The 12,650-nt window shown below is 38.1% G+C and overlaps 1 protein-coding gene across 1 annotated transcript in view; it reads left to right on the forward strand.

Moving 5' to 3' along the window:
* LOC111161014 (oligophrenin 1) overlaps nt 1–12,650 on the forward strand; it is a 540,219-nt gene that overhangs the window by 378,364 nt on the left and 149,205 nt on the right. The window contains exons 16-18 of the mRNA XM_022524453.1: nt 4,622–4,706; nt 9,706–9,764; nt 10,963–11,068. Of these exons, the coding sequence (XP_022380161.1) occupies nt 4,622–4,706; nt 9,706–9,764; nt 10,963–11,068 (250 nt within the window). The remainder of the gene's footprint in view (nt 1–4,621; nt 4,707–9,705; nt 9,765–10,962; nt 11,069–12,650) is intronic.

The raw sequence follows: 12,650 nt of genomic DNA on the forward strand, positions 1-12,650 counted from the left end.
CTGTTGCAGAAGGTCCATCCTCTGTATTTTTCTCTGTTGGGCATTCCTCCTCCTAGTCATTTTGGTGAGAGATGACTGAACAGATGTAGCTGGTTGTATCGACCGTGGTGCAGTCTGCGTGCACCCTGGAACACTTCTGAGCAATCAGGATTCCCCACCCAAATGAGAGAAAAAAGAAAAGAAAAAGAAAAAAAAGAGAGAGAGAGAGAGACAGGAAAGAAAGGGAAGATGAAAGAGAAGGTTCAGCCCAAATGGGCCCCAAGGTAAGATTTATGAGGTATACAAACAAAAACAGACAAACAAAAAGACTGATAAAGTATATAACAAGAGAAAAAAATATATATATATGCAAATAAAGGAAGAACCTTATGGCAAAGAACCCCAAGTGTAAGATTTATATACTATCAGGACAAACACAAAAACACAGAAACACTGGTGGAAGAAAAAGATGAGAGAGTGGTTATAAATTCTCATTGTGGGCGAGGAAGGTTGTTTTGATTCTTCCTGGATGTATCTTGATATCTTTGTTAAAGGACTCAACTTTCCTAGACTAAAGGGGGATTAAAAATTGGTTTACCTATAGGGGTAGTATTGATTGGGGAAAGGGGATTACTTTGAAGTTTAACTCTATATGAATATTAGAAAATAAAAATAAAAAAGGAATAAACTAGACTAAACTAAACTAAAATTTAAAAAAAATTCAAAAAATAGAAATGCAAAGGAAAAACACAGGTGTATGTATCAAAAAGTTCGGGTTCGAAGGTTATTATGGAATTTGATGTACTGGACAGCTCGCTGTGATGGTAAATAGGTTAAAAATTATCTATATAAAAAAAATGAGCCAGAATAGTGGGAACAAATTAAATATAAAAGTTTTCCTATGAAGAAGTGGTGGTGGTTCTCTTGTAGTCTTTTTTTTTTTTTTCTTGGTTGGCTTTCTGGGGGAGGGGCCTGCCACGTGGGTTTTCAGTCAATGATGTTCCCTGAGTTAAGTCCTCTAGTACCCCTCAAGGGGGTGGGCTTTGAGGAAACCGGTTTTTTCAGGCTTTTGTTCTCTGGAGGTTTTTATGTTTGTTCACCTTTTTTTTTTTTTTTTCCTCTCGCCTTGACCGCTTTTGATGGTTTTTGTAGGTTTAGAGGAAAGCAAACTGCACCCTGACCTCCCTCTCAGAGAGAAGCCTCAGTCTGTTCTTCTGTGGGTGCTGCAGAGCCCATATAAATCCCCCCTTGGCCACTCGCAGAGCAGGCTCCGAGTCGCGGTCCCTGGGGACGCAGGATCTTCTGCTTGTACCCAAAACCAAAGCAGGGGCAGCTGTTTGGGCAGCTCCAGACCACCAGAGAGGTTCCAAGCAGCCATCGCACACTGAGATTTTTCTGCTGGCCCGGGCTGGGAGTGCCTGGTCTTTCTGGGTCTAAGAGCACCTGGCTTGTGAGCACCTCTTTCAGGGGAGGCTGTGGTTCACATGGTCTCAGGCTCTGAGAAAGGGGCGCAGGTCCGAAAGCACCAGGCTGGGCCTTCTTGCACCTCTCTCAGGGGAGAATTTGGGGTGTGTGTCTTAGGCTCTGAAACAATGGCGCGTGTCAAAGAGCGCTGGCTGGGCCTTTGTACCTCTCTCAGGGGAGGATGAGGGGTGCACGCATCTCAGGCTCTGTAGCAGGGCTCATGAGTTTTGCCGTCCAGCGTGGCTCATCCCCTCACAGGGGCCAGAACCCATGCAATCTCGGGAGCGCTGGCGGCTCAGGGACCAAGACCTGGTTTCTCCACCGCACTCTTTCTGGCTCCGTGCCAGGGGAGGCTGTCCTGGCTCTCAACCAGTCTCCAAGTTAATGCTGGTCCCCAGATGCAGGGCACTCTCGCTCGTATTAGGGGTATTACTTTCCAACTGGTCACCTCTGGTGGCTCCCTCCCCCTTCTGTTTATCTTCCAATATCAGTCCACTTTTCCCACTCTGCTTTACCTGCCCACTGGCGTCTTCTGCCCCTGTAGAGATCCAGATGTGTATAATTCTGATCTCAGGCTGATTTCATGGGTGATCGGAGTTCTTTGGTAGGTATTCAGCTCACTTTAGGGTACAGGTTGAAAGGGGCCTCCTCCTACTTCCCCGCCTTCTTGTCCCCCCCTCTGTTTTACTTTCATTTTGACTATGGCTTTTAGCATTAAAAAGTGTTATTTGTCTCATTTCGTACTTTTGGGCTTGGAATCTACTTTGTCTGATACTGATTGCATTATCCTGGTAGATCGTTGCCCATTCCTAAATTTTTATCTTTTGCTTCACTTCCCTTTGGCTGATGTCTTTCCATTATGTTTTGCCCTTTCCTTTCCTAGGAACAATACCTTTCCATGACTTCTTTTTGAAGATCACTTAGAGCACTCTTCCACAAGTGCTCTGATTTGCTCTATTTTTCAGTATTTTTATACTTTGTTTAGACTTTGTCTTTCTGGTGCTGGTTTTAGATTAATTTTAGTCCTCCAGACCTCTTATTTTCTTATGAATGAAGTTTTGATGGCATTTTGCTTGCTCTCTGCAAATGTTTGTGGCAAAGGAATATTAGTGATAGCTCCTTGGGATTTAGTGTTTATATTTCTATTTTCAAGTGATTTGGAATTTGGGTATTCTCTATGTTTCTGTTATGTGGAGGACATGGCTTTGTGTAACCCTGTTTTTCTGTTCGTTCCATGTTTTCTGGAGGATGTGTAGGGTGACTTAGACTTAGATGGCCAACCACATTATCATGACATATGCATTTCACATATGGTTAGAAATACTTTGTAAATATTTTAATGGGTACATAAAATTATGGTAAATAAAAGAACCAATATTTATCAGATAACTTCCTTATTATTGAGCATTTAACTTTCTTCCTTTTTTGTGATGACATATTTATAGATGAGTCTATTCTGATGTATACTCTGGGTAAATTTGCTGACAAATAATTATTGCTTCAGGGTTACAAATGTTATTAATAATCTTGATGTAATTTGAATCCAGGGAAAACCAATAGTTCACAGATGAATTTACTTTAAACTGCTAAAGTAGTCTCTACCCTTTTATAAGATCACATCCCTCTTTCCTATGTATATAACAGGATCCAGGTCTGAAATAGCTCCACCAGCATAGCTATTTCTGGTGAAAAGTGAGAATTTGACTTCTTCTTTGCTGATTTGGATGCCATTTATTTCTCTTGATTTTCTGATTGCTGAAGCTAGGATTTCTAGTACTATGTTGAACAACAGCGGGGAGAGCGGACATCCCTGTTGTGCTCCTGACTTTAGAGGAAAACCTCTCAGTTTTTCTCCATTAAGAATGATATTCACTGTGGGTTTTTCCTATATGGTTTTTATGATATTGAGGTATGTACCTTCTGTCCCTACGCTGCAGAGTTTTTATCAAGAAAGGATGCTATATTTTGTCAATGCTTTTTTCAGCATCTATTGAGAGAATTGTATGGTTCTTATCCTTTTATTAAAAAGAAGCATGAAGGGGCATCTTGGTGGCTCAGTCATTAGGCATCTGCCTTCAGCTCAGGTGATGACCCCAGGGTCCTGGGATGAAGCCCCACATCAGGCTCCTTCTCTCTCTCCTCTCTCCCTCTGCTGCTCCCCCTGCTTGTGCTCTCTTGATACCTGAAAAAAAGACAGAAAGAAAGAAAGAAAGAAAGAGCCCAGAAACGTGAGTGAATTGTTTTAGATCTTCACTGCAAGAATCTCATAGGGCTCCTGGAGGCAAAATTCACAGAAGTGTGCAGGTACCCCAGGACTGCCCCCCCTTAGAATTTTTAACTCTCAAACTTATCCACTGAGCCTCTAGCAAATCAACTGTAGGTTAGGTTTTCCTAACCTTGTACTGTTCCCAAAGAGTTTTCTGCTCCTGGGCTTCTCCTCTAGTAAGTTTCGATTTTCTGGATCTCCCAGTTTCTCTCTTCAGTTTAGAGGACAGTAGTTTGTTGTGTGAACTCAGATCTCTGATGGATCTAAGAGGAGTTGATTTTTGGTTTATTATACATTTTTTCCTTGTGTGGTTGGAAGACATGACTTCAAACGTCTTACATGCCTGAATGGAATGCAAGGGAATTTTTAAGACATCAAAGACATGGTTGTTGTACAAAGTTTTCATCTCTTGAAAACTGGGTAGAGTGACTACCTTTTAATATAATGTATTTTATTTTTCTTCTTTAAAGATTTTATTTACTTTAGAGAGAGAAGGTGGGGGAAGAGCAGAGAGAGAGAGAGAGAGAAAGAGTCTCAGGCAGACTCTGAGGCACTGAACACAGAGCCCAAGCCAGATCTCTATCTCAGCACCCTGAGATCATGACCCAAGCAGAAACCAAGAGTCTGATGCTTAACCAACTGTGCCACCTGGACACCCCACTTTCTTTTTCTTTTTTTTCCTTAAAGATTTTGTTTATTTATTTATGAGAGAGAGAGAGCAAGCATGAGAGGGGAGAAGGTCAGTGGGAGAAGCAGACTCCCCATGTTGCTGGGATCCCGATGCGGAACTTGATCCTGGGATCATAACCTGAGCCAAAGGCAGTTGCTTAACCAACTGAGCCACCCAGGCAAGGGGTGAAAAGTAAGAACTTTTGGAATATTAACTTTTTAATTTTTTTTTTCCTCAAATAGATCCTAAATGCCCAGGAGATGTTGATTTTCATAGTAGTGACTGGGACATTAAGACAATCACCAGCTCTTTGAAATTCTACCTCAGGTATGCCTGATACAATTTGGGAATTTGTTTTTCATAGTTGGTGAAATTTGTCTAGGTGAAGATTGGAGATTATGTGGTTGGATAGCTCAAGGAGCTCAGGAGTTTGGATAGGTTTGCTATTAAAAAAAAAGAGTGAAAATAATTTCCATCAAAAAAGAACGTGTATTAGAAAACCTTTAATTTGGGAATTTAGGCAAATTAAGCATCAAAATAATAGAATTATTATTGAAAAATGGCTTTCCATTAAAGTAATGGAAGTTTTGCCATTGTGTATAGAGTGATGTCACAATGTGCTCATGAATAATATCAGTATTTATGACAATTCAATGTTGTTAACATGCTTGGTTGAACAATAACTATTTTGAAACATTAATTGCATTTGTACAAACATATTTGTGTTTCTGTGTTATGTGTTATGTGTCATGTTTTATGCATTCATCCATATAATAGAAATAAAAAACAAGAAAATACAATTACACAAATGTTAGAACTGAGTGAATTGAGAGCAATAAGAAAACAAAATTTACCTTATCAGCAAAATTTGGTGATGCACAGTGGTGATGTATAGATCATTTAGTTCACTGTCATAAATTTGTATTATGTAAAAATATTTGGGGCATATATTTTTTGGGGGGGACATATACTCATTCATTTCTTTCTATTCTTTATGTCCAATTGTATGTATTATACATTATTTACTAAATGTCTTTTTTTCAATTATTGTACTCTTTAGGTACTTGGATAGATACTTGAATATCATTAATCCAGAATAAATTGCGTCCCAGATATTGCTGTTAAATGACCTTTTGCTGTAGTATCATCTTAGAACTTTATATAAACATGAATGCTCTTTCCAGGAGTATTTCTCTGGCATCTGCCAAAGAAGAAATGTACTGTTGTTAGAAGGTGTTCTAGTTGATTACATTGACAATATCGTTTTTTTTTGTTTTTTGTTTTTTACAATAATCCTGTAAGGTATGTGGTATCATAACTAATTTTACAGATGAAGAAATTGAAAGGCACCACTTTCTAGTTAAGTATTATCCATGCTCACAGCTCACATTATTTGAACCTAAGTATCCCTGACATATAGGTCACTGGTATTGGAGCATCTTCTTCCTGTTTCCCACCCTCAGGGGCTATAGCTTTCTTGAAGTTGCCTGGGTAATATTAGTGAAGACAGAGAGCAATCTACTATGCATACTTTTAGAAGACTGGTGATGATAATAGTGAGAGTAAATGATTCTATGTCTCTAGCCTTTTTCAAAGGAGTCAATTTTTTTCAAAGATTTATATAGGTTAAGTAACTCCCCACATTAAATCTTTTCCAACTCATCCCATAATAAGCAGTGTGACCCCTTTTAAAGATGGGAAGATCAAGCCTGAAAGCCTGAATGAGCAATACCTCCAATGAGAGATTTGTCCTTAACACTTAATGTATGGGCCTTTAATATGCACTAATCAGTTAACACCCTTTAGGTTTCTCAAATAATTCAGTATTTTCAGAAAGGGGACTCTTCATCTGTGTTATATGTACATAACTTATCCCTTATCTCCAACATTTCCAGGAAAGTACCCTAAAAACTAAAACTATCCTTTCCTTTTTTTAAATTTAATTTTATTTTTCCAGTGTTCTAAGATTCATTAAAACTATCCTTTCTCTCGCTAGTATCTTTCCTCTCTCTTATTCAACTGGCTCTTTCCTCTCAGCATATAAATATACTCCTGTAAAGCACATCTCTTTGACCTTGTGTGTTTTTTCATAAATGAATAAATTCATTCTGCCATTTACTAAATCATTCAATAAACATTTCTTGAGTGTCTAGTCTATGCCTAGCATGATACTAGGCAATAGGCATATAATTGTGAATAGATGTGGTCCCTAAATTTAAAAAAAGTTATAGTCCAGTTAGGAAAGCAGTAAAAAACAAATAATCATACAAATATAACAAACCATAATAAGTGCTCTGAAGAAAAGATGCAAGGTGTTATGAAGGCATGTAATAGGAATACCTGATTTATTCTGGTGGTTTTTTGAACTGATGTTTGAATTATAACTTACAGTCAGCTGAGAAGAGGTAGTTCCAGACAGAGATATACACAAAGGCCTTGAAGCACAAGAGAGAATGATCCCTTCAAGAAACTATGTGTACCAGTATAGGTGGAGTACTGTAGTATAGAGAGAGAGGGAGAGATATTAGGAGCCAGATCATGCAAGGTCATATGGGACATAAGAATTGGGGTCTGGATTTATTTTAAAAGGAATGGGAATAAATTGAGAGATTTTAAGTAGTAGGTTATATGATGAGATTTGCATTTTGAAAAAAAAATATAAAGATCAGATTAGAGGGAATCAAAATAGGTAGAGATAGAAACCAATTAGTAGGCTATTGCTGTGGTCTATGAAAGAGATGATGCTTCTGCTTGAACTAGCAGTGTAGATTGGTAGAAATAAGCATATTCAAGAAATTTAGGGAGTAAATTTAGATATGAGAATAGGAGAGATGGAGATAAAATAATGACTTCCAAGTTTATGGCCCATATAACCAAATGGTAGCCATAAATTTGCTGATTTGAGAAACACAAGAAAAAGACTAGATTCAGGGGAGATGACAAGATGGACTTTAGATATGTCAAATGTGGGTGTCTGACGACATCAGGGCAAGATATTAAGTGAGCAATTGAATATATGGGAATGAACTCAGAAGAATTCTGAGCTTGAGTTAAAACTTTGTGAATCATCGACGATGTATATGATAATTGGGAGGCAGGAGCTTGGATGAGATTGCCTAATAAGAGGGATAATTCATGCCTTCCTATCCAAGCATCAGTACATGAAGTAATCTACACACAGTGTCTCTACTTCTTTTTTTTTAAGACTAAAAATTTATTTATTTGTTAGATAGCATATAAATGGGGAGTGCAGGCAGAAGGAGAAGCAGGCTCCTCGCTGTGCAAAGAGCCCAGTGCTAGACTTGATCCCAGGACACTGGGATCATGACCTGAGCCAAAGGCAGACACTAAACCACCAGAGCCATCCAGGTGTCCCAGTGTCTCTACTTCTTAACCCCCCAGTTTTCTCCTTAACCCACTGCAGTTACCGTCCCAACACTTCTGCTCCACTGCAAATGCTCTTGCCAAGGTCACTAGTGATTCCCCCAAGGTCACTAGTGATTCCCCCAGTGCTAAACACAATGTACAATTGTTACTCCTTACTTGATTTCTTTGCAACATTTGAAGCTGTTAATGAGGCCTCCTTGATACTTTCTCCTCTTTTGGATTCTACTGTATCACTTGTTTTTGGCTTTCCTCATACCTTTTTTGACCATTTTTAGCAGTTCCCTTTATGGACTTTCTACCTGATATTTTCCAGGATTCTCGTCTCTTTTTACTATAATTGAGGGTTGGAAATTTCAAATATCCACAAAAATGAATGAAGCAGACTACTTTCCTATTAAAACATTACATATTTAACCTGTATTTGCATAGTGATCCCTTTGTTTATATATAATCAGCAATAGTATTTATTTCCACAAATAACTATATGGGCTCAATATAGCCAGGTCTTTCCATTTTTCAATAGAGGTAGAAAATGCAGATTTTATGTGAGGTATCTCAGTTTTTTTATATTTTGACAACTAATACAATTCGTCTTTTTAATACACTATTCTGAACAAATAATAATTGGAAGGCCTCATGTAGTTCTTGGCTATGAGTTGGTCATCTCTCCTTGAGCAGTGGTATCTGTTCTTGTGGTTTTAACTGCTCACCTATGTTCATGGTTTTAAACACTCACCTAGGTTTATGATTTTCATATTACTTCTCAGATCTAGTAGGGTATTCCATCCATCTGCCTAATAGACATGTCCCTTTGGCTACCCCAAAAGTCCCTCTGGCTTAACATCTCTACTTCCTTCTGAATCCATTTCTATTCTATCCAGTCTCACAAACCAGATGACTCTCTCCCTTACCAGTACACCCAATCATTGAAGAAGTTCTATCTTTAATGTCTTTTAAATAATTCTTATCATTTCTTTTTTTCTTTGATGCCACTATTTTTGTTTAGGTCTTTATTACCTCTCAACTGGATTACTATGATAATAGTAGTGTCAGACCGTATAACATAGTGATTAAGAGCATAGATTCAAGAAAGACTGCCTAGTTCTGCCACTTAGGGCTTTGCGTGGTCTTGGATGACTTATTTAACTTTTCTGAACTTCAGTTTCCCTATTTATAAAATGGATTATATAAATGGATATAATAACAATATCTACCTTACAGTGTTGTCATGAGGATTAAATTAGTAAATATATGCAAATCATTTAGAACAGTAAAGCATTTACTAATATTATTATCATCACACTGGTCCTTTTACATTGTTAATTCTGTATATGACACTCTTCTCAACTAGACTATTAGCTCTTGGAGGTTTGGGGGTCTGTCTTACTCATCTTTGGATCCCAATATCTGGCACAATGTCAGGTATCTGTAGGTGCTCAGCCTATATACATATATATATATATATATATATATATATATATTTTTTTTTTTTAACTAAATAAAGAAATCTGTTGGACTTCAGTATTCTCCTTCATTAAGCTGGGATTTGAATAACTGCTCCATGTCACAGGATCATTGGAAGGATCAGATCGGAAGACAGATATGATAGTACTTTGAAAAGTAAGGAACTATCAAACTGCAAGGACTTTATAGCAGCATTCAGATTGGGTCCACTTTGGAATTTTTCAGGGCTGGTTTGTGACTCTTTTCACCATTGGAAACTAATTAGAGACCCTGCAGGACTAATTGGCTTATACTTTTGCAGGTCTTCTATTGATTTACCAGTAAGTGGCATTCCTCTGACAAAGTTTCAGGTGAAGAGAGAAATATATATATAATCTCACTAAGCTATAGGGATTAGAAACTTTAAGCCTTGCTGCCCACAGAACTGAAAATCCAAGTCTACCCCAAAGGAACTTACAGTCTTCATTAATTTCAGGAATCTTTCTGAACCTGTCATGACCTATAGACTTCACAAAGAGCTGGTCTCTGCTGCCAGTAAGTATTTATGTTGCTAGTTAATTGTGTTGTCTTGGCTTCTTAATAATGTTCATTAGCAATAAACCTAGAAAACTGCTTAAGAAAAAGTGAGGGGAAAAAATATCCATAGATTTTTGTCTGCTACCAAATGAGAGTATTCTTGCTTGCTGTCTAACTCAAGTGTTATATTATTTTCCATAAATAAGTGTAAGTTGAGTAGGTTGAATAAAACTGTTGAATAAAACAGTTGAATAAAACTGGCTAACATGAAGGATGTTACAGGTGTGAGGGCTTTACTGACTGAATATGCCTCTTCTGCCAGAACAAGAGCATTAATTCACATAACTAGGGGGAAGCAGAATGGTTTCATTATAGTTGCTGTTTTAGATTTTTTTCATAGCTTTGCCTTTTTGAATGCTTTTCATTTGTGCTATGAATTATTACTCCTAATCTGTTAATGCTAGAATCATATTTTCTAGATGATAAAACTGATGGTGCAGTAGAACATTGCATGGGAAATAAGGCATATAGAATCACCCCAAAAGTTGGCAGCTGAAGAAGTATTAAAAGTTTTGGCTGAGGCCACTGTATGAGTATCCCTCCCTATCTTTACATCACCCTTCTATTCTGTGCTCTCTGTGGTGTACAGGAAAAAGACTGATAAGACTTGACCTCATAATGAATTTTTGTTGAGGCAAGGGACCTTTGATCTGACCTGAGACCTCTGAACTGTCTCAGGGATTTTCACATAAACCCAAAGGTAGCAGTACCCCTCCTAGCACCACAAAAAGATGGGTGGGCAAGGGTTTCCAGCGGAAGTTTACATGTGAAACTGTAGGAAAAACCTGCTGTACCTAGAACTTTGACTTCCTCAGAGTTAGTCTTGTGTTCACATCTTTCTATTCTCTCTCTCTCTCTCTCTCTCTCTTTAAACTCCTAGACCTATTTCTGTGTTATTATCTCTCTTTTTGTCTTTTATCTCTCTTTTGGTCTCTTTGTCTTTCTCCCTCTCTCTCTCTCTGTCTCAATGTCTTTTTTTCCTTGGTGTCTCTTTGCCATTGTTTCATTGTGCCAGTTTATCTCTCGTTCTCTTTTCATCTCTCTGTTTCTGATTGTGTGTGTGTGTGTGTGTGTGTGTGTGTACGCATGCATATATGAGAGTTTGCTTGATCCAGTTGCCTAAAAGGCAAAACTGTCTCTCTCTGTTCTCTCTCAGAGTCTGACAACCTGGATTACCGGCTGGGAGCTATTCATTCCCTGGTATATAAGCTGCCTGAAAAGAATCGAGAGATGCTGGAACTTCTTATAAGACACTTGGTCAAGTAAGTAACTTCTGGGTTTTCAGGAAGAGTTTCTATTTGAGGATTGGCCCACAGGGTACATTGCAGAGAAACTGTTTGTCAGCTCTTTAAATCCCAGCTGCCAACTGTTTAATCCTGGACAGGCTGAGTGCTCTATAAAGAAGGTGATTTTGCCTTGGCCCTTGTATATATATCCTCCCAGAGTCATCATGCATCTCAGTTGAAGGGTAATACCAGATAAAGTGGGCTGAACACAGGCTTTGTAGTCAGATAAATTTGATTTTAAATTCCAGCTGTATCACTTATTTACCTGTATAATCTTAGATAACCTCTTAGATATCATCTAACCTCTTAGATATAATCTTAGATAACCTCTCTTAGCCTGTTTAGTCATCTGTAAAATGAAAATAGTATTGCCCGACATGCAGGACTTTTCTGTGTATTTGAATGAACACAGATAAAGTGCATAGCACATAAGAGATTCTCAAGAAATGGGAGTTATTAAGATTGTGGCCAACTTTTTGCTTGGGTATGGCAGACAGGAAAGACATATTGTAGAGAGTAGGCCTGGTGATGAGCTCTGAGATGGTGCGTTTATGTGGCATGGGTCGTGCTTTTTGGCCAGAGGATTCAATGTTGTGGATAAAGATGAATTTACTTGACTCATAAGAGCCAGTTGCTCTTAAGAAGTATGGTGCAGCAGAAAGCACTCTGACTATGGACAGGTCAGTAAATCTGGGTTCTGGTGTCAGTTCAGTTACTAGCTTTCTTGATAATCATGGGCAGGTCACCCTCAAGGCTTCTCCTGGTATATTAAAAAGTACAGAAATGAGACAACAAGCTTAGAAAAATTGCAATGGATTTTATGTGTGTCTATTTTTCAAAATAAAGCTATCATCACACTCACAAAAATGCAGTAATCATACATTTTTAACCTCATTTGGAGAAGATCTCAAATACCTAAACTTGAAACCCTTAGTGAAGGTGAGGCTCCAGGCTAAATGGCCCTCTTGGTCTCCCCCTGTGATAAATTCTGCATCTCTGGATCTCAGGTTTCCCTGTAATATAATGAGATATCCACCAAGATTCAGTGCAACTCTGACATTCTGTTTTTTTTTTATATTTCTATAACAAATTAGCATTATAGACACTAATGTAGATAAAAAGGCAGAATTAGCAAGAGGATGCCTTTTATATTTATTGCCAATATTTGTAATATGGGCTAATTGAAAGGCAATTTCTTCCCAAAATGTTGTTTGTGATAATCTCAGTGAAAGTACAAAAATCAACACATAAATCATTTACATATTAATTTGAAGTTGCCCTGGGGGAAAGAGAAATTGGGTTCAAGTTCCACATTATCACTAATTTTCTGTGTGAACTAAAGAAAGTCCCTCCCACTCTCTGGGCTTCCTTTTATTCATCTATAATATGAGAGGACTGAACTAGCTAATCTGAAATAGTTATTCCTGCTCTGATTTTCTAAGATTCTTAGTATGTGACAGGAGCCAAGGACTTAGCTAAGGATTATCCTGCTAGCAGTTAGTGAGGAGCAGCTGCTTCCATCCACCCAATGTCTGGCTACTACCTTACTTCAAGAATC

This window comes from Enhydra lutris, unplaced genomic scaffold (assembly GCF_002288905.1).
Source record: "Enhydra lutris kenyoni isolate GAN:26980312 unplaced genomic scaffold, ASM228890v2 scaffoldscaffold81, whole genome shotgun sequence".
NCBI classification, from domain to species: Eukaryota; Metazoa; Chordata; class Mammalia; order Carnivora; family Mustelidae; genus Enhydra; species Enhydra lutris.